Source organism: Callorhinus ursinus, unplaced genomic scaffold (assembly GCF_003265705.2).
Source record: "Callorhinus ursinus isolate GAN/ISIS: 27379988/994484 unplaced genomic scaffold, GSC_fseal_2.0 scaffold22, whole genome shotgun sequence".
Classification (NCBI taxonomy): domain Eukaryota; kingdom Metazoa; phylum Chordata; class Mammalia; order Carnivora; family Otariidae; genus Callorhinus; species Callorhinus ursinus.
This window is the reverse complement of record NW_027397084.1, coordinates 197,864-219,946: the sequence shown is the minus strand read 5'-3', so window position 1 is coordinate 219,946 and position 22,083 is coordinate 197,864. Positions and strand designations below refer to the sequence as shown.

The following is a 22,083-nucleotide window of genomic DNA, read 5'->3' as shown; positions in this document are numbered from 1 at the left end:
GAAAGAGAGAAAGACAAGAAAGGGTCAGAGAAAAACTACAAAAACAAATAACAAAATGACAATAAAAACACATCTATCAATAATTACTTAGAATGCAAATGAAATAAATGCTCCAATTAAAAGGCATAGGGTAACAGAGTGGATAAAAAAACAAGACCAATCTATATGCTGCCTACAAAAGACTCATTTCAGACCAAAGATTATCTGCAGATTGAAAGTGAGAGGACGGAGAAATATTTATCATGTAAACGGATGACAAAAGAAAGCTGGAGTAGCAATATTTATATCAGACAAAATAGACTTTAAAACAAAGACTGTAACAAGAGACAAAGAAGGATACTATATAATAAGAAAGGGACAATCCAACAAGATACAACAATTTAAGTATTTATGCATGGGAGCACCCAAATCATAAAACAATTAGTAAGAAACAGAAAGGAACTAATTGATAATAATACAATAGTAAGGGACTTCACACCCCACTTACATCAACGGATAGGTCATCTAAATAGAAAATCAACAAGGAAACAATGGTTTTGAATGACACACAGGACTAGATGGACTTAACAGATATATTCAGAACATTCCATCCTAAAACAGCAAAATACACATTCTCTTCAAGTGCACATGGAATATTCTTCATAACGGATCACATATTAGGCCACAAAACAGGCCTCAACAAATTCAAGAACACTGAAATCATACCATGTACCTTTTTTAACGACAACACTATGTAACTACAAATTAACCACATGAAAAAATCCGGAAAGACCACAAAAACATGGAGGTTAAACAATATGCTACTAAACAATGAATAGGTCAACCAAGAAATCAGAGAAGAAATCAAAAAGTACACAGAAACAAATGAATATGAAAACACAACAGTCCAAAATCTTTGGGATGCAGCAAAAGCAGTTCTAAGAGGGAAGTTTATGGCAATACAGACTTACCTCAAGAAGCAAGAAAAATCTCAAATAAACAACCTAAACTTACACCTAAGGGAGCTAGAAAAAGAACAAACAAAAACCAAAACCAGCAGAAGGAAGGAAATAATGAAGATTAGAGCAGAAATAAATGATATAGAAACTAAAAAGCAAGTAGAACAGATCAATAAAACCAGATGGTTCTTTGAAAAGATCAACAAAATTGATAAATCTCTAGCTAGACTCATTAAAAAAAGAAAGAGGACTCAAATAAATGAAATCACAAATGAATGAAAGAGGAGAAATAAAAACTAACACCACAGAAATACAACAATTATAAGAGAATATAACGAAAACTAAATGCCAACAAATTGGAAAGTCTAGAATAAATGGATAAATTCCTAGAAACATACAACCTACCAAAGCTGAAGCAGGAAGAAATAGAAGATTTGAATAGACCAATTACCAGTAAGGAGATTGAATCAGTAATCAAAAATTCCCAACCAAAAAACAAGTCCAGGACCAGATGGCTTCACAGGCAAATTCTACCAAACATTTAAAGAAGAGTTAATACCTATTCTCCTCATATTATTTATTCCAAAACATAGAAGAAAAACTTCCAAATTCATTCTATGAGGTCAGCATTACCCTGATACCAAAACCAGATAAAGACACCACAAAAAAAGAGAACTACAGGCCAATATCTCTGAAGAACATAGATGCAAAAATCCTCAACAAAATACTGGCAAACTGAATCCAACAATACATTAAAAAAATCATTCACCACGATCAAGGGGGATTTACTCCCAAGATGCAAGCGTGGTCCGATATTCACAAATCAACATGTTACATCACATCAATAAGAGAAAGGATAAAAACCATATGATCATTTCAACAGACGAAGAAAAAGCATCTGACAGAGTACAATATCCCTTCATGATAAAAGCTTTCAACAAGGTAGGCTTAGAGGGAACATACCTCAACATAATGAAGGCCATATATAAAAACCCCACAGCTAACATCATCCTTAATGGAGAAAAACAGAGGTTTTTCCTTAAGGTCAGGAATAAAACAGGGATGTTCACTCTAAACACTTGCATTCAATGTAGTACTGGGAGTCTAGCCATAGCAATCAGACAACAAAAAAGAATAAAATGCATCCAAACTGGTAAGGAAGAAGTAAATAGAAGAAGTAAAACTCTATTTGCAGATGACATACTATATGTAGAAAACCCAAACACTCCACCAAAAAACTGCAAGAACTGACAAATGAATTCAGTAAATTTGCAGGACACAAAATCAATGTGCAGAAATCTGTTGTATTTCTATACACCAATAATGAAGAGAAATTAGGAAAACAGTCCCATTTACAATTGCACCAAAAATAATAAGACAGCTAGGAATAAACTTAATGAAAGAGGTGAAAGACTTGTACTCTGAAAACTATAAAACACTCATGAAAGAAACTGAAGATGACATAAAGAAATGGAAAGGCATTCCATGCTCATGGATTGGAGGAACAAATATTGTTAAAAAGTCTATACTACCCATTCATTTATCGATGGCCCCTTGGGCTGCTTCCATAATTTGGCTACTGTAAATAATGCTATAAACATAGGGGTGCATGATCCCTCTGAGCTAATGTTTTTGTATTTTTTTGTGTAAATACCCAGTAGTGTGATTACTGGATTATAGGGTAGTTCTCTTTTAAACTTTTTGGGGAAACTCAACACTGTTTTCCACAATGGCTGAACTAGTTTGCATTCATTCCCACCAACGGTGCAAGAGGGTTCCTCTTTCTCTACATCCTCCCAAACACTTGTTTTCTTGTGTTTTTGATTTTAGCCATTGTGACAGGTGTGAGGTGATATCTCATTGTAGTTTTAATTTGCATTTCCTTGAAGATGAGTGATGTTGAGCATCTTATGAAAAGATGGATAAAGAAGATGTGTGTGTGTGTGTGTGTCACAATGGAATATTATTCAGTCATAAAAAATGAAATCTTGACATTTGCAACAATATGGATAGAGCTAAGAGTACGATGTTATGGGAAATAAGTCAGAGAAAGACAAATACCATATGATTTCACTCATATGTGGAATTTAAGAAACAAATGAGCAAAGGGGAAAAAAGAAAGAAAGAATGAGGCAAACCAAGAAACAGACTCTTAACTATAGAGAACAAACTGATGGTTACCAGAGGGGAGGGGGTGGGGGGATGGGTTAAATAGGTGATGGGGATTTAAGGAGGGCACTTGTGGTAAGCACCGGCTGATGTATGAGATTGTTGAATCACTGTATTGTACACCTGAAACTAATATAACACTGTTTTTCCTCCAATAGGTAACTTTTATTCATTTCTTATATCTTTCCAGTGTTTCTACAGATATGAACAAACAAGAAAAATTCTTATTTTTTGTCTTTATATAAAAGGTAGCATACCACAGTGCTTTGCATCTTGCTTTTTCTCAACTATATTTTGAAAATATTGCTATATCAGAATATCTTTTTATAAAGTTGCATAAAATCTCATTGAGTAGACATATTGTTTAACCAGTCTCCTATAGATCGTTTTATTACAAACCATATTGCAATCAATAATCTCGTACCTATAATATTTCATACACACTCAGGTATACCTATAGGATAAATATTTGGGAGTGGGATTGCTAGATTGAAGAACAAATGCATTTGGAATCTCAATAGAGATTACCAAAATTATTCTTCATAGAAGTTGTACCGCTGTTGACTCCCATCAGCGGTGTATATGAGTGTTTATTCCTCATTGCCTCATCAACAGTGTGGTCAGTATATGAATTTTTGGTATCTATAGGTGAGAAATAATCTCAATGCACTTTCAATTGGCATTTTTCTTATTATGAAATTAAACATCTTTTCACATGTTAAAAGAGATGTATTTGTCTCTGTACTATTTATTCGTGTCCTTTCCCATCTTTCTCTTAAAAAGTTAGTCTTTTGTTGATTTCTAGGTGTTCTATTTCTAATATTCACCCTTTATGTATATAAGTTGCAGATATTTTTTTTTCAGGTTGTCATTTATATTTTGAATTTTTTATAGTGCTTTTTTTTTTTTTAATTGATCACTCTTTTAGTAGCTATTACCTATCTTTAGTTGCAGGTCCTGGCCTTCTCTGGTATGGTAGATCCCAAATTTCTCCTGTATCTCTAGACTGCATTTTGCCACCAGGGTAATGATGTCACTGAGTTGATTCTGTTTCACTGTCCAGAGTGCCAGAAGCACATTCCCTGCAGACACACAAGACAGGTTGACAGGGATCAAATATCTGGATTCACCTGATCTGGGTAAAGCTCCCAATAATGCAGAAGATATCATGCAAGGTGTCAGGCAAGGTTCCTTGGCCCTGTACATTATGCTTGGTTAAAATACTGCCTTAGAGCCTCAAAACCACTCATCATAAAAAACAAGACAAGGCAGAAGCTGAAATGTTCCTTTAGTTTAAGAGTATTTTTGATAGGGCGCCTGGGTGGCTCAGTCATTAAGCGTCTGCCTTCGGCTCAGGTCATGATCCCAGGGTCCTGGGATTGAGCCCCACTTCAGGCTCCCTGCTTAGTGGGAGGCCTGCTTCTCCCTCTCCCACTCCCCCTGCTTGTGTTTCCTCTCTCGCTGTCTCTCTGTCAAATAAATAAATAAAATCTTAAAAAAAAAATATTTTTGATAATCTTCCCTCCACCAGTATACTAACAGAATGGGAGGGGTACTAGCTAAGAGATTCATAAAATGTACGTTCATGTTCAAATCTAATTTCAAGGGTGGCTTAATTAAGTTTAAATTTAAAAAAGAGGCCAACTCTGTAGCATATAGCTATTAATGGTCCTGAGAGTTCTCCAAATAGGAGATTTTGACTCCTATCTTACACATAGCTTCTGCTCTTAAGGACTAAGTTTCTCATTAGTTTTCTCATGCAAATAAGTGCTTTATAGGCACTTATTTTTGTCATTTAATTAAGCAAAATGTAAAGCACCTGGGAACTTAATATGGGCAAGGTTTTTCTATTAGACTGAGAGAACTTTTGAGTCAATGACTGTGTCTTCTTCTTTGTTTCCCCAGGGCCAAGTACATATTAAATAACAAACAATGCTGAATACACAAATATGCCAAATTCCACCTAAATGAAGTCTTCCTCACTTACAGTCCTTTAAATATTCAGAAAAACTGAAAAATACCTGTGATATTTAGGATATCTCCTCCAAAACACAGCACATCTGAAATCAAGTAAAGGAGAGAGAGGAAAATGCATCAAAATCAGATATACTAGATCATGGCAGAATTATATACGATCAGAATGGCCTACTAAATTTTTCCTCCTATCTTCTCTAGCCTATTTGTTCTCTCCAAGGGACTCTTTTCTTTCTCTTAGCTTCTCCCCAAATGTATCTATATCCATCTTCTTGAAAATGAAAGAAATACTCCTATTCTCTTCAAAGTCACCCCATTGGGCTCTGGATCCTAGCCCCTCCCACCCTTTCAAGAGCTTCACTCCCTCCCTTATCTCCTCTCCACTGGATCATTTCCATGAATATCTTAAAAAACGAAAACAAAACACAACACTCTACCTTCCCTTGCTATGAGCTCCATTTTTCTGCTACATCCCCATCAAAAAAATTCTCAAAAGAGTTGGCCATATACAATTTGTTCCTCATATCCTGTTCACTCGTAAACATTTTCTCTACCATTCTCTTCTCCGCTTTCTCGCATCTGACTCCCAACTCCATCATTTCACTAAAATTTATCAAGATCATCAACAGCATTCACCTTGCTAAATTCAGTATTTTCTCACAGCATTGTACTTTATACTTTTCAACTCAGCCAGCCCCAGCCTTCCTTCCCCAGAGACACTACTTCTCCTTTGGCTTCAGGAACACCACAATACCCCACCTAACTGGCTGCTTTATAGTCTCTTTTTTAAATTCTTTTTCTCTAATCATAATCTGTCCTGGAGTGCCTCAAGCCTCAGTCTTAGGCTCTTTATTTACACTCTCCTCATGTGGACTCAATCAGTTCCTAACTTTAAGTAACATCTTTATGCCATCAACTCACTTTTTGTCTCTAACAGAGATCTATTCTCTGAGCTTCAGGCTCAATCATAGCTACTGACTTCATTCTTCATTTGAATGACTTATTGACAACTCAGTATATTCAAAACAGAACCCTTGATTTTCTTTCTCAAAGCCCAGTCTTGCCCATCTCGGTAAGTGACACCACCATCAATTCAATTATGAAAGCCAAAAAATCCTTGAGAGTCGCTTTTCTCACTACTTCCCACTGATATCAATATACCAGCAAATCTTGTCTGTTGAACCTGCAAAACACATTTCAAATCAATTCATCTCCTTATGGCTCCACTGCCTTTTCTCTAGACCAATGGTTTCCACCTTGGCTTCAACACTGGAATAGCATGGGAAACTTTAAAAAATCTTTATTTCTTGGCTTACCCCAAGGTATTCTGATTTAATTGGTCTGAGGTAAAGCCTAGACATCAGGATTTTTAAAAGCTCCCCGAGTGGTTATTTAATGTGCTGCCAAGGTTGAGAACCACTACCCTAGACCAAATCAGCATCATCTCTCCACAGCTGCTACAACTGCCTCTTCTAGCTTCTATTCTTACCACCTGCCCTCCATCAGCTCCCTATAATCCAATTGCCTTAAGGTGGTTAAAATGAGCTTTCAAAAATGTAAATCGGACCACATCACCCCCTTGCCAGAACCTTTTAAGTTTCCCTTTATACAAAAATATATGATCGAAACTCCTTATAGCCTACAGAGTTCAATGATCTCCAATCTCACCTCAAGCCACTCTTCTCCCTGCTAGCTATGTGTTAGCCACACTGGTCTTCTTAGTTCCTAGAACACGGCAAGCTTCCTCCCATCTTAGAAGCTTTGCACTTGGCATTCTTCTGCCTGAAATACTTTACTCCTCACTCTTCACAAGGTTTCTCTCATCCTTTATGTCTCAGCTTAAACACTTCAGAGGAGCCTCCTATGATCACCCTACCTGAAAAAAACTCTCACTCTACAATTCTTTACCATTACACCCTATTTCCTTTGTAAAATGTACAATGTATAATTACCTTGTTTACTTATTGTCTCTCCCACTAACATGGAAACTTCAAAAGGGCAGGTATTGTCTTATTTTCCCCTGTATTTCTAGTACCCAGCAGTTCCTCATGTTATAATACATACATAATTTCTATCTCTCCCTTTCATCTAAACTTGAGAAAAATCTAAAGACTTTTTTTTTAAAAGATTTTATTTATTTATTTGAGAGAGAGAGAATGAGAGATAGAGAGCACGAGAGGGAAGAGGGTCAGATGGAGAAGCAGACTCCCTGCTGAGCAGGGAGCCCGATGTGGGACTTGATCCCGGGACTCCAGGATCATGACCTGAGCCGAAGGCAGTCGCTTAACCAACTGAGCCACCCAGGCGCCCAAGAAAAATCTAAAGACCTTTTACAACTGTTCCTCAGAGATAAGGGGTGAATCAAATAAACAAGTTCCTAAAGGAGATTCCACAAAGTAAAAATTCTGATGAATCTCAGAATTATGGACATGACTGTATGGACACTGTCAATAAAAGAAGGTAATGTTACATAACTACTAAAAGTTTCAGGACCAGATTAATTTGTTGGGTAGTTCTAACCAGACAGAAAGCGCCTCAAAAGTAGGTTTTTGCACACCCTGACCTTTTACAGTGTATATCACAGAATACGCACTTAAGGACGCCCCGGTGGCTCAGTTCGTTAAGTATCTGCCTTCAGCTCAGGTCATGATCCCAGGGTCCGGGGATCGAGTCCCGAGTCGGAAGTCGGTTTCTCCCTCTGCCGCCACCTTCCCTTCCCCACCCTCCGGCTTGTCCTCTCTCTCAAATTAATAAATAAAATCTTAAAAAAAAAAAGAATATGTACTCAAAATGTTTACTGCACATGTAAGGAGCTGATTTTTTTTTTCTTCCCCAGATTAGGCAAATTTCCACAAGCTTAATACATGGCAGAAAATGAAGAAAACACTCATTCCTACTACACAGGATCAAAATGCAATAATAGAATGGAAAGGTGTTTTGTAAATTATATCGGATATAAACACATGTGGCACATTACATTATTGTTAGAAGAGGCAACCTGAGGAATACTTTATTTTGAAATAAAATATACACATGCAAAGTAAAAATTAAAATTAGTTTCTTCGCCCCCTTTCTGAACATTGAATCAACAGAATGTGAGACTAGGTAGAGTGGCAGATACAGGCAAAAATCTAGCCTGTCAGTAGCAAGAAAGAAGAAATAAAAGATGAGTAACAATAAAGGAATAACCCTTTGGTATCTTTTCAAGTAGCCCAGACCCCCTTCTGTTACAAACCCTCAGGAGCCCAGCACCACACCTCCTGGCTTCCCTACAATAGTCACTCACGCTCCACGATGTCACTAATGTAATAACTGAAGATGTGGGCCAGTTTGTCCATGTCATGTTCCGACTTGCAGGTCAGGCTGAACCTGTCCATTAATGCTGTAAACCCTAGCCGACAAAACAAAAATTACGTTAGCTGCAAATCCTGAACTTTTAGGCTCTATCCCCTGCACGCATCAGGCCAGTGTAAAGAAGCAGATCTCCAGATGAGTAATTTCATTATCCTTTAACAAGTGTTCATACAAGGGGCCAGGCTGGCTGCCTGCCGCCTCTGGGAATCCAGAGAGCCACACCCCCTTCGTTTCCAGGAGCTGCAGATGAAGATTCACCCACAAGCACCCTCTTTCCTCTAGCCAGCTAACCCGTTTCTGCCATACCCTCTTAAGCTCCCTGGCCAAGGGAGAAATGGGATTTCGCCCCATGTGAGGGACAGAGAGAGACCAATGACGAGGGGGATGGATTAAAGCTTTATGGAGAACTCAGATGGTGAGCTCCTCGAGGTCAGGCACCTTCAGATCACTCATCTTCAGATCCATGACACAAACTCCACAAATATTTGTTAAGTGAGCGACTCTCGAAGTAGCTGCTGGATCTCGAATTCCTAGAGCAGTGGCGGGCACACACTTAGGGACCCAAAGAAGGAAATAATTGAGCGGAAAAAACGGGCTGAAGCGGTATGCGTATTGGGAGAAAACGTGGGTTCAAAGCCTGCCGAGTGGTCCCGCAAAAGTCCTTTCCCGTTTCTGAGTCTCCTTTCAGTGAACTCTAGGGCTACGCCAGAACACTCCGGAAGGAATTCTCCAGCTCTGAACCTGACCCTCCAGGTTTCCCGAGGAGGCGGCGGCGAGCAGTTAAGCCGCGCCTTTGCTTGCCCGGGGGCCAGGCCTGTAACCGCCGCCTCCTCTCGGAGCCAGGCCACAACTGCCGCCCCTCGGGCAGGGCGGGAGAGCGACGCGCTTCCGCTCACCCGTCACGTGGACGCCAAGGAGGACGCCCTGGGCCGTGGCGAGCTCGGGTTCCGATCGCCGGGGCTTCCTGAACACCAGCAGGTCGGGAAGCAGCGCCGCCAACCGGGCCTCTACGGGCCACAGAGGCTGCGCCGCCACCCGCTCGCCGGTCGCCATGGCGGGGGCGTGGTTGCCCGCCAAGCTACCGGAAATTAGGGTCCTCCTGGTAGCAGCCAATCCGCAACGGCGGCCTTGGCGGGTCCCTCCCACCAACCAATCAGTGTGGGCCTCCTCAGGGAGGTGCCAATCCAGGGTGGCCGCGGGCCCCGCCCCGCCCCACCTACCTCCCGCCCCCTGCGCCCTTGCTCTGGTCTCTGGGAGGTGGAGAAGCAGCAGGTTTGGGGAGGGCGAGCATGTTCAAGAGTCAAGATGACGCTTAAAAATCTTTATCCGTGAAAATGCTTCTGCAATCAATAAGACAGATTATTTCAGATAGTGTCAATAGAGGGGTCTTCTATCACCAGAGTGAAATGCTGGCTCACCTCTGAATTTCTAAGGGCAATGTTCCATTAGCATCTGACTAAAGCAACCTCAGTATGGTTTTTTATCACCCTTAGGCTAAGGCTATTTCATGGTCAGTACCTTAATTAGAGCATTTCTTCTGTTTCTCTTACCTGCCAGGACAGGTCTACAGAGTGTCTCCTGAGTGTGCTCCTGGCGTTGCTTTGCTCTAGTTCCAGCTCCTGGTTCCCTGTGTGGTAAATGCCTGAGGTTGCCTGTCAGTTACTCAGATTCTTGGAGAATTCACATTAATAGTAGGAGTGTGTTGTGGATTTTTAACAATCAGGAAAGCATCCGTGTTTTGTTTTTATGCAGAAACAAACAAAATTTTAAAATTATAGCTTCACTATCTTTAGTTCTACAATACCCAGTCAATGCTGTTTCGGGGATAACTGATGTGAAAATGTTGGGGTTTGGGAGCGGAACAGCCAAGAAAGAATTCTTGAGGCGTCTTCCGTGCAAAGCAGGTGGTTTTATTAAAGCACAGGGACAGGACCTTGGGCAGAAAGAGCTGCACTGGGTTGTGAGCAGTGGCTGATTGTATCCTTTCAAGTTGGGAGGTGGTTAGGGATCTCGAAAGTCTCTAAGGAGTTTGGAAACAAGGTTTCCAGGCCCCAAGGGGCCATTTATTATCCTCTACTAAAATCTTAGTCATGAAACCCTTCAGATGTGTATCAGTGGGGCCATATGCTTGGAGGATGATTGCCAACATATATCTTGGGGAGTAGAAATAAAGGAAGCTTCCAAATGAATTTAGTATGTTAAAGGAAACTTACAGGATCCTGGAGGTCGAGCTAATGTCAAACTAAGGTTGCCTTTGCCACAGCAAAGTATTAACATCTAGGCAGTTGAGTTCCTAGAGGAAGGCCACTCTGCCTGTCTCAAGTACTGGTCAGTGGGCTGTAAGCGGTAAGGAAATTTATTTTTTTTTCTGTATTTCTTTTACCTTTGTTCTCCACATCAATAACTAAAAGGCTTAGTTTGCTTGTGGAATTACTTCATCAAATTTTGTTTAACACTTCCAGTAGTAAGGCAAAATATACAATCAGTGCACGGGTGGCAGAGATTACCTCCTCAGCAGGATGGAAGGCAAAAAGGCAAGAAAAGGAGAGTAAGGGGAGACATACAACTATGAGGCCTGGACACTGCAAGTTTGACACTATCTACAGAGCTCCCATGTCTGTCTACAAAGATCACAATTTCAACATTATAAACAACCTAGAGCCCAAGGAATGTGAAAATTCAAATCACTTTTTAGTATTTTTACAAATTTATTTTAAAAAATAACAATTGCAATGACATCAATGATCGATCATCTGTACTCCCCCTACTGCTGGGAGAAAAACCTATATTGTTGAGTCCCAAAGGAAAATCAAGACATTATTATCAGGCACCCAACAGCCAGAAAAAGCTCTGTTGGTCCAGTGGTATAGACACTGACATGTTCAATGTACCAGTGCAATTAAAATATATACATTTACAATTATCTTGCCAAAAAGAGCACTCAAGAAGTGAAATAACTATGCATTAAATCAATTATTCACTCATCCATTCACTCTTTCTGCATCTATGAAGTCATCACTATAGTCACAAGGACAAATAAAAGAACTAGTAACAAAGAAAAAAAATCCAAACCTCAACCCCCCACTTTGTGGGTTATTATGATGTGCTAAAATGGCCACAATAAAAGGGCCACGAGCTATCTGAAATGCAGTGACAAAATGACAACTGAAGCATTTCTTTCAAAAAAAAAATACAACTCAAACTCATGGAAAAAAAATTCTGCAACAATATGAGGTTGTTACTATGTACAAACTTACAGACACAAATAAATAGCATTTTTTAACTGCTGTTGGCTTAGATCTGAGGACTTTCTTTCTGAGCTCTGCATCTTAAAGACTCCTAAACAAACCAAGGGATACAAATTCCTCATTGTTTTTAGTGAACTATCATCTGAAAATCTTGGGGCCTACTGAATAAAATCAATGTGTCAAACTTAAAAGAGCCAGAAGTTTCTAGTGAGCCTACCAAAGGGTTTGGCCTCTCCTGACATCTGGAAGCCAGGACAGGTGACTACAGATACCAAGGACTAGAGAGATACTTTACTTCCTGCTTTCTTTGCACAGCTCTGTACCTCTATTTCCACCATTACAATTATTTCCCTTTGTGATATTTTCTTCAGAGGATTTATTTTCTTTTCCTCTTAATACAATTTGAGTGAAACCATCAAAGAAAGTGTCAATTCTTACTCTTGGTATTTAAATCAAACCCAAATGATCTTCGAAAGAATTAAGTCTTCCTTGTTTCTAGAGAAGGCAGTAACTCTTTTCTGAAATATCATCTTAGTTTACCCCAGGTTCAACATCTAGCAAAGAAACAGATTACTGAGGCACAGTCCATTCTGAGAAATGTGGCCCAATTCTTGACTCTGTCAGCATCACCATTACCAGTTGGCAGCTTATCCCCAGAATGTGGATGCAATGTAAAAACCTTCCTGCTGTACAAGGCCTATGTAGAAAAGGAGAAACATGGAAACTGGCACCAAAGAATCAGCTGCCAGGGGAAGAAAGAGAATGTTCACTCTCTGGGGTCAGCACAAAACAAAGTGCTGCAGGAGTGAAGCCAACATTCACCTTAAACTTGAGCAGGTAAGCTGGAATATATCCAGGAGAGTGTTACTGAACAATGCTTTCCAGACAGAAATTGTCAAAGAGCAGTTCTCAGACTTCTCCCTTTCCATGCTTGTTAAAAGGTTATAGTATAAATGTAAATTCTTTTCACCTTAATGATCCATCCCAGGCATCCATCCCCTGGAGAATCATGCTATATGACAACACGTGGGTATATATACTACTCTCTCTTCCGCTAGACTGCAACACGTGTGAACCCTTCTCTTCCCCAAATGCTCTCACAAAGCCTACGATTAAAAATCTCTAGGGGCACCTGAATGACTCAGTCAGTTGAGCATCCAACTCTCGACCTCAGCTCAGGTCTTGATCTCAGGGATGTGAATTCAAGCCACGCTGGGTGTGGAGCCTACTTAAAAAAAAAAAAAAAAATTCTAGTTTGGCTCTCTGTTTAGGAGTTACTACAAATGTCCTCAGCACTTCAGCACAGGAAGTTGTTGTATGGTTCTGTTCTCTACGTAGGAAAGGCAGTTTCAAGGTCCAATACCCTCTAAATTGTCTTATAAGTAGCAGAAGCAAAAACTATGGTCCAGATGATCTGTCAGCAGACAAACCACAACTTGCCAAAGCTTTAAAAAAAAGAGATTCAGCAATTTATAGTTTTAGTGCTTGAGTCTTTTGTCATTCTATCCCCAGAGTTAGCTTTTCTTGGCTGGAGTCCAAAAATACCAACCTATCATCTGGGTAGACAAAGATTCCTATTATTACCACAGATTAGATGAATGTATCTCAGAGAATTTATTGTTTCCATGTCATGAGATGGAACTTCCTTGCCTGGAAGCCACCTCTGAATACAAAGTGTCCAGTGAGTCAGCCTGAGATCCCCCATCAGAGGGGATGGATGCTGCTTAGATTCCAAGGGAAGGAGTGGGCATCGGCTTCCCTGATTTCAGTCTCGGTTGAGAAGGTTGTTCTCCCTTGCTAAGATGGCTGGCTGGCTTCAGAAGCCAACATAAGTGCTGTGTGTGCACTTATGTGCACAGGTCCCTTGCATCATCCTAATCCATGAAATGTCAATGTCATCAACAGTCTGAAATAGGTCCTGCCTGAAAGGGCGAGACAAAGGCTTGTGACTTCAATCTGCCAGACATCGCTGCAATTATAATACTGAGCCACTTATTAAGAACTAAGTGGTTTGTCCTGTAGAAAAGGGCAGCACATAATCGTCAGTGTCCCATTGGAAGAGGTGATCAATTTCCTGGAACAGTGGGAAACAGTGGCGAGGAACATGACCTTGATCTGCTCCATCACATGGCCTGGGGTTAGGACACTCGGATGATCTGTGTCATTGCTTCTTCATCTGCTTGGTTTGGATCCTAGAGACAAAGCATAATAGTGATTAAAATCCTTTGCAAAAGTAACAAGGAACTCAAGGCTCTCACTTCTCATCATCAAGGGGAATACATACAATTTTGCTAAGTAAACCAAAGTCCTGGTATGTACCTAAGTCTACCTACATGGATTAAAATGCAGCTCCATAAGGAAAGAAGAGATAACCTTTGTGTAAAAGGAGTGTTAAGTTTGGCCTTCCACTTCCAAGCACTCCAGAGTTGACAGTGTATCTCTTTCCTAAAAGAACCTGTGTTGTGCTTTACCTTTCAAATTTAAGGGTCTTTAGGTGGCCAAGAGAAACCACTTCATATTGTATTTTTTGTGCCATGATTTTTTGATCATCATATTTAAATACTAAGCAGTTGGCAGGGCTGGAAAGGACATTGACATTTATTTTAATGCACTCATTTTGAAGATAAACCCAAAGCCTGGATGGATAAAATGATTTGCCTGGACTAGAGTGAGAAAGTTAGTCAGCAGATCAGCAAGAACTAATGCCCAAACCTCTTGGCTCCCATTTCACTATTTCTTAACTATTTCCCATTTCTTTCCACTAAATTCTGCATGCCCCCCTCTCACTTAAAATCTGCAGTGTTAAGGCAAGAATCAGTCCTCAGAAGCTTTTTGCAACACTCCACAATAACTGCCTTCAGTTCCTCCACACCAAGGCTCTGAAGCTTCAACTGATGTGATCTAAGAAAAAGCTAAAAGATTTCTGGAGGTGGCAGGACTGCAGTGGGGTCTTGAACAATGAGTAAGAATAATAACCGGCATTTACAGAGCCCTCACCATGCACTAGGTAACGTGCTAAGTAGGTGCCAATTATGGCTTACTGCATGAAATTCCCACAATGGCCCTATGAAGTATCAACAGAAGCCTACTTTACAGGTGAAGGAACTCAAGGGAGCCTAAGTAACTTGACCAAGGTCCTATTGGTAGCACACAGAATTAGGAGAGTTCCTGGCATAATGCCCACAGATGGCACTCTATATCCACACGCTGCATGAACGAATGAGAAAGGAAGGGCTCCCAGACTACAGGTAGTAATTAATAGCACTGAAAGAGGAGTTTGTGCTCCTGTGTGGAAATACCGAGGATTCCTAGTCTGACATTGAAAGGCGTGAGGAGGCCAAGCTGCTTAGATGTCATATAGAAACAGTTTGGAATCTGATGCAGTAAGAAATGAAAACCAGCATGCTTCCTTGAGCAGGGGTCCGGCATGATTAAAAAAGCACTACCTTATAATGACCGATTTGGCAGTAGTGCAGGTGGGATGTAATGGTCACACAGAATGAAACAGCAGGAAATGGGAGGAATCCATGAATTCAACAAACATTTACCAAGTGCTTGTTCTGGACTGGGCATAATGGAGAAAACAATCCTCTACTCTCTATACAGCTTACAGTCTAGTGAAGGAGACGTCGAGTGCACAATTACACAAATAAAACAAGTCGATTATTAATGATGCTCAAAAGAATAGGAAGATGTGAAAAAATAATGAGGTGGAAGAGACCTACTCTGGCTTCAGCCTCAGATTTAAACCAAGACCTAAAAGGCAAGAAGATGGGAGTGAAAACCTTTATAGATTAGCTATTTTCACGACAAAGGTCCTATGGCAGGAGACAGATCAATGAACAGCACAGCAAAGCATAAAGACCAAGAGCAGGAGAAAATGAGGCCAGAGGTAGGCAGGAGCTCAATCACACACATGCCTTTTTGGCCATGGTAAGCACTCTGGATTTTAGTCTAAGTGCAAGTGGGAAATGGCAGGAATGGAAGGGATTTAAGCAGGGACACTGATGTGAGATGACATACATTTTAAGAAGACCACTTGAAGATGTGAAGAATGGACTAGAGGGGCACAAGAATGGAAGGACACCAGTAGACAGCTGTTACATGAACTGAAGCAAAAAAAGAGGATTTCTTCAGGCTAATGGCAGCTGGACAGAAAAAATGTTAACTGATTCAGATTATTATTCTAAAGGTAAAGCCAAGAGGACTTTTTCAAGAATTGGAATATTTAAGCTTTAGCAACTGGGTGGATAGACAGGTCACTTACTGAGATGAGTGACTGGTTTAGGGATAAAAAATAAAATACAAATTAAGAGCTCTGTTTTGGATATACTGACTCAGAAATGCTGATAAGTACAATCAGTGGAATCAGATGTAAGAACCAGTGATGTACAGCAGCTACAAATAAGTTCTGGAACTACACTGGCTTTGAATTTCAGGTGTACCATTTTATTTTACCTTGGGCAAACTACTTAACCTCTCTAAACCTCAAATTCAACTGTAAAATGGAAATAAGAATTCTTACCTCATGGGGCTTGAGGTTGCTCTAAAGATTCAATGAAAACAAAGTGCTTACAAAAATGCTTAATGTAATGGCTGGCACATAGCAGTTAAATGTTAGCTGCTGCTGATTGTGCTATTACACTAAGAGGCAGTAAAGCTTTTTCTTTTAAAATCAAGAAAAAGGAGAATTATAAGAAGGAATTAATAGTAGTAACTGGCAAAGATGAGGAGGAAAAGGGCCAATGGATTGAACACTTTTAGTGCTTTAAGGCAAAAAGGAAACTAAGAGATACAACATTGCATTCAACTTAGAGAATGTAGTTAGTCTCTGGTGTGAACATAACAAGAGGACTTGGAATGCTCTTCCCAAGAAAATACAAGGCAAAAAGAGAAGAATGAAATGTATCATCTACTTACCTGCATATGGGGACTATCCTTTTCCTTTGGAGAGAAAAACCGTCCACCTTCACCCCGTTTCCGAGCCATGGCATGACGGTGCCGAGACTCGTGCAGGTATTTCTGAAACCAGAAAAATAAAGGTACTAGTTGGAACCAGCACAGTTATCTCATTCATAAATTCTACTCTCTGAAGTTCAGGAGAGCTGTCATCAGAGCCACCAGGCGCAATTATCACCTTGTATTATGGAGAAAGCTTTGGAGGAAACATTGGGCAGCAGCTGACCACATATGAACCATCATAAAGATGATGAACGCTAAATGAATAATAAATAAAAAGGATTCCCCAAAGGTGTAGCAACAATGATTATCTAACCCCCCAACCCATATACATCCTCTCCTTCACTTCAGTAATAGACCAAATTTTAGTTGAGCAAATGACTACTCAGTTAAAAAAAAACAAAAACCCTGCATTTCCCTGCCTTGTTTGCAGGTTTAAGTGTGGCCACGTAATTAAGTTTTGGCTAATGAGATGTATGGAGCTTCTTGAAAGTTTCCTTGAGAAAGAGTGCCTTTCTTGTTCCCTTTCTACCTAGGCCGGAGCCCAAGCAGTCATCCTGGACTTTGACTAGCACACTAAGGCTATCAGAACAGTGAGACCGGAGGAGAGAGCATCATGAGGACTGACTGTGGAAATGGGCTACCAGCCTAGGACAATTTCTCTCTGGACTTCTCTTATGTAAGAAAAAAAATAAACTCCTTTTTAAGCCCCTGTTACTGTTTTGTTATGGTAGTTGCGGTCACATAGAACAATAATAAATGTTAACTTTTATAAAGATAACAGCTATTTACTTTCAATTGTTTGGAAGGTGCTCAAGGAAACAAACCATATAAAAGGTAATTTCAAAAGTAGAACCCTGCCCTTTCTCCTCCTTCTTTCAATGTTATACACACCCTTCTTTCCTTTGGAATTTTTCCTTCTGCCTCTAGTTTAGCCCGGGCTTGCCTCCTCTTTAATATACGGTGGTACTGTTTGGCATTCACATAGAGAGGCTCTTCTTCAAGCATCTCTGCCCCAGGGAGAGGGATTCTTTGGATAGCAGGTACAGAGCCAGCACCAGGCACCATCTACATGAAGAGAAAACCACAGCTTATTAAATAGTGGCATGTAGTATGGACACAGGAAATTTCTTGGTCCCTGTTAAATTATTTTTTCTAAATGCTATAAAGAGTAGCTTTTATAGAGCACGTAGTTAAATGAGATTCCTGGAGAACATTTACACTCAAGGTCTGCATTTTAAACCAAAATTCCAGAGGATTGTCATAGGGAACCCAGGAGCTACAATGACAGATGACACAACCATGTCCAAATTGTTATCCACCTATGGCTCCATTTCTAGAAAAACCTGCTGCCATCTAATGGTCAGGAACAGTAATCCTAGACAATGAAATAGTACAAAGGGAGGTTGACCCAAATGCCTACAGTTACATAATTTAATAAGCTACTTAACTTGCTAAATAATTCAAACTTAATTTTTCTAAACACACTAAAACTAAAAACACTGTACTAAGCATATGAGAAAACCAGTAACAGGTTCCCATGCCCCATTCCCTTCCCAACTATAACAACTTTGAATGGGATGTGTTATTTCTTCTGGTAGCTTCCTCCACCTCTGTGTGCAGGCTTCTACTACTTGTTCTTAATTTACCCATTTTAGGTATTGTGTACTGCCATCCATTTTGGACAGGAGGACTTAGCCTCTACTTACACCACTACTCATCTCTCCTTCCCTATCTTCCCAATGTACTCATAGCATACATGTTTCGGTTTCTTTATTGATTACAATCTCATTTTGAGCTTACTTCTTATTTCACTCTCTGTGGGCAATATATTGCCCACTTCCCAAAGATTAGTAGTCTATGCCTTCGTTATTTGAATTCTGAGTAAGATTACTCAAAAGCGGTATTTCTACCTGTTTATCCTCTGCTCTATCTCTAGCACCTAGAATAGTCCCCAGCACATAATAGGTGCTCAGAATGAATTATAACACATTGTAGTGTTTCTTCTAAAAGCAGATCTCTGTAAATGCCTTAAAGGATCAATTCAATCCCAAGGGGCCAGCATTATCAACAAGCTTTATGAGATAAGATAGCAAACTGCAAGTCCAAACAAATTTTCAATGACAGAGATATATGGAAAGATAAATGACAGAAACGGAGAGGTAAAGAATCCATTTTCTTACCATGACCATCCCTCCTGAATTGACCACATTGCCTGCCACTGGTAGTGTCACAGTGACAGTCCCTTGCCCACTGCTGGTTGTGTTGGTGTTGGCTCCTGTCTGAACAATCTGTGCTCCTGCCAAACTGGCTGCTGGGATGGTGATCATGCCTGAAACAGGGACTGTAACTTTAAGAAAATAAAACATAAAACAAACAAAAAACAGGCACACAGAAAGAAGGGAACACAGTTAGTCCCTCTTCTATCTGGCACACACTTATCTACCCTGGAAAAACATACTAAACAGCACAAAGAGAGAAGCACTCTCCCAATCTCTGCCCCATTTGCTGCATGTAAGCCCAGTAATCACTGCCTTTGATAGTCTATTCACTGTCTGGGTTCCAGTTCTGATAAAATTATCCTTGAAGTGGATACCTCCCTGGGTATTCCAGTGGGAATTCAATGGCTGGTGAGAAAGTTTGGAGGCCTCCTCTTCTAGAGGTCAGTCTGACTTCAGCTATACTACTATTCTTGTATATACGAATAATCTGTTTAGGATGGAGACTTTATACATTTATAATTTGTTTGTCCTAAACTGACAATGACTCAACCTGTTGTAGAACTAAAACTTAAAATTAAACCAAACACTCCATGCCCCCAAACTATTACCAGCACCACTCACAGATTTGTTCACCATTTTCTGATTGAGCTCTGGCCTGGGCTCAATCCAGTTAGGCCTTCTCCTGAGTCACAGGAGAGCACACTTACTGCACTCACTGGAGCTTATATACTGCTAAATTTTAATCAAAAGTCCAACTTTTTGGGGGGGGTGGGGGAAAGCACGCATGCATGTGAGTGGGGGCAGGCAGAGGGAGAGGGAAAGAGAGAATCCTAAGCAGATTCCATGCTTAGCATGGAGCCCAACTTGGGGTTCGATCTCACAACCTTGTGATCATGACCTGAGCTGAAATCAAGGACGCTTAACCGACTGAGCCACCCAGGTGCCCCATCATAAGTCCTACTTTTGCTCATGGACTCAGATGTCTTTTCCAGATTCAATTATCTGATACTTCCAAAAGCTCTCAAGTTCAATTTGAGCCATTTCCTCTTCTCTGAAGTCCATTCTCCTCCGAAGTCCAACAGATTTCATCGCTCCTGTATTTAAGCATTATCTATTCCTAGGACACACCTCTATAAAGGCTCTGCACTGCATTTATTTGGTCACATATATGTCTCCCTTAAAAGATTAGAGGTTCTCTGAGAAAATTTCTTTCTTAGTGAAGTGCTGCATACATAGTGGACATATAATAAGTCTTTTGGACAAAAACTAATAATAAAGTAGACCAGGAAAAAAAAAAAAGAAAAAAAAACTGCAAGTAGCAGCAATACTAAATGCCAACTTGACTTCTGATCGGTTTCTTCCATTACCATTAACAAAACTGTATTTCTAATCTTCTATTTAGAAACACTTTTTTTTTCCCCGCTTTAGAAAGGCTCAAAAACTTCTACAATCCTTAGGGCCAGTCTTTTAACAACCACTGCAGGAACGCCTACAAATGTTACCAACACTGGTCATGTATGAATGACGAGAAAACAACAATCAATGGAGATTTAGAAAAAAATTTTTGTTGTTCAAAAGTATGTTCTGTGGGCTCCCTGCTAGCCAGGGAGCCTACTTTGCCCTCTCCCTCTCTGTAAAAAAAAAAAAATATATATGTTGTGAGAAGGTCACAGAATTTGTGGAGCAGTCATTTGCTCAAAGGATAAAAAAGATGCCCCCTGCCAAAGTCCCACAGAAACACACAGGCACATTTACCTTGCTGTAGAATGGTGCCGTCTGCGTTCACTGGCTGATAGACAATGGTCTGCCCTTCGGCGGTCTGTGCCACTTGCTGTCCCTGGACAGCAATCTGCTGCTGGGTCTGAAGGACAGAAATTGTGACAATTTAATACATTCCAAAGCTACCACAAAGGACACCTTCTTTTTAAGAAAGAAAATACAACATTTTTTATTGTTTTCTTTCCCATTTCTACTACCGGTGAGATATCTGGCTCAGCTGTCTGACCCTTCCCAATCAGTTGTGCTCTTGGGTTGACAGAGATCATGGGAATTACCTGGGTCTGGCCAGCAGTGACTGCTGTCTGGGGCTGCTGGATGATGATCTGCTGGGTCTGGCCCTGCTGGCCCTGTACCTGCACAGCCTGCCCACCCTGGATCTGAATCTGTCCAGGTGGGACCAACTGTATCTGTGCAAGAGAACACAGAGAAAGGTTAGTACCCCACTGGCACTGGTCTCTTTTGGTCCTGGAGTATTAGGTACCCAAGTTCCCCTAGAAAGCAAGAAAGGCTCTGAAGAGGAAAAAAAGACAGAATCTTGTTCTGCTATTATAAATTAAACATAAGTTGTTTTCCATTCATGAAACAATGGGGGGAATTTTGGCTGCTGTCTAGATACAGGATGATTTTAAGGAATCAAAGTCAGTTTTAAAAAAGATGATATATAACCAGGCTGGCATGTTATATATATTTTTAAAGTATATTCATTTAAAAACATATCCTGAAGTACTTTTTATAGATAAAAGAATATTATATATATTCAAAGTAATCCTTGAAAGAGCAAGGGAATACAGGTGCAACTAGAAGACTGATTATAATTTGATAAATTTAAAGCTGGGTGGTAGGGCTTCATCACACCATTCTGTTTTTGTCTATTTAATGTTTTCTACAAAATGTTCAAAAAATGTTATCCTATATACATATAAAAGCTTTAAACATACAGAAAAGTTGAGACTATTATATTAGAAACCTATGCAGTCACCACTCAGATTTAACAAATTAACGTTCTGCCATATTTGTTTAACATTCCCTTCCCATCTAAAAATTATTTACTGTATTAAAATGTGATCATCCTTACAGAGCATTTTACAAATAAAACCTACGGATAGGTTTTAGTTTGTAAGTTTCACATAAATAGTAACATACTCTATCTTTTTGCAATTTGCTCTTATCGTCATTGTTTTCAAAATTTAGCCAGTTTTAAAGTATTTATTTCATAATTTTTAAAGTATTTATTTATTTATTTGTAATCTCTATACCCAATGTGGGGCTTGAACTCATGACCCTGAGATCAAGAATCACATGTTCTTACGACTGAGCCAGCTGAATGCCCCATTTTCCAACTGAGCCAGCTGAGCGCCCCAGAACTAGTTCATTCATTTTAACTGGTATTAAGTATCACATTAAGTAATTATACTGTAATTTATTATTCATCCATTCCCC

General features: G+C 40.0%; 2 protein-coding genes across 11 annotated transcripts in view; both read right to left on the bottom strand.

The window, feature by feature from the left end:
• Nucleotides 1-9,494, bottom strand: part of LOC112837833 (adenylate cyclase type 10-like) — a 54,494-nt gene extending 45,000 nt beyond the window's left edge. The window contains exons 1-4 of one of the 3 annotated variants that reach the window (XM_073904944.1): nt 9,332-9,494; nt 8,368-8,472; nt 5,129-5,167; nt 4,046-4,189 (exon numbers count right to left, since the gene is read on the bottom strand). In XM_073904944.1, the coding sequence (XP_073761045.1) occupies nt 4,046-4,189; nt 5,129-5,167; nt 8,368-8,472; nt 9,332-9,488 (445 nt within the window). In that variant the 5' untranslated portion in view covers nt 9,489-9,494. The other 2 variants (XM_073904945.1, XM_073904946.1) reach the window with 2 other exon arrangements.
• A 1,629-nt stretch (nt 9,495-11,123) lies between these two features.
• The window catches only part of NFYA (nuclear transcription factor Y subunit alpha), a 30,044-nt gene continuing 19,084 nt past the window's right edge, over nt 11,124-22,083 (bottom strand). For 6 of the 8 annotated variants that reach the window (XM_025890583.2, XM_025890582.2, XM_025890585.2 and 3 more), the window contains 6 exons: nt 20,919-21,050; nt 20,620-20,725; nt 18,826-18,992; nt 17,537-17,710; nt 16,604-16,705; nt 11,124-13,875 (listed from right to left, as the gene is read on the bottom strand). In XM_025890583.2, the coding sequence (XP_025746368.1) occupies nt 13,822-13,875; nt 16,604-16,705; nt 17,537-17,710; nt 18,826-18,992; nt 20,620-20,725; nt 20,919-21,050 (735 nt within the window). In that variant the 3' untranslated portion in view covers nt 11,124-13,821. The remainder of the gene's footprint in view (nt 13,876-16,603; nt 16,706-17,536; nt 17,711-18,825; nt 18,993-20,619; nt 20,726-20,918; nt 21,051-22,083) is intronic. The other 2 variants (XM_025890586.2, XM_025890589.2) reach the window with 1 other exon arrangement.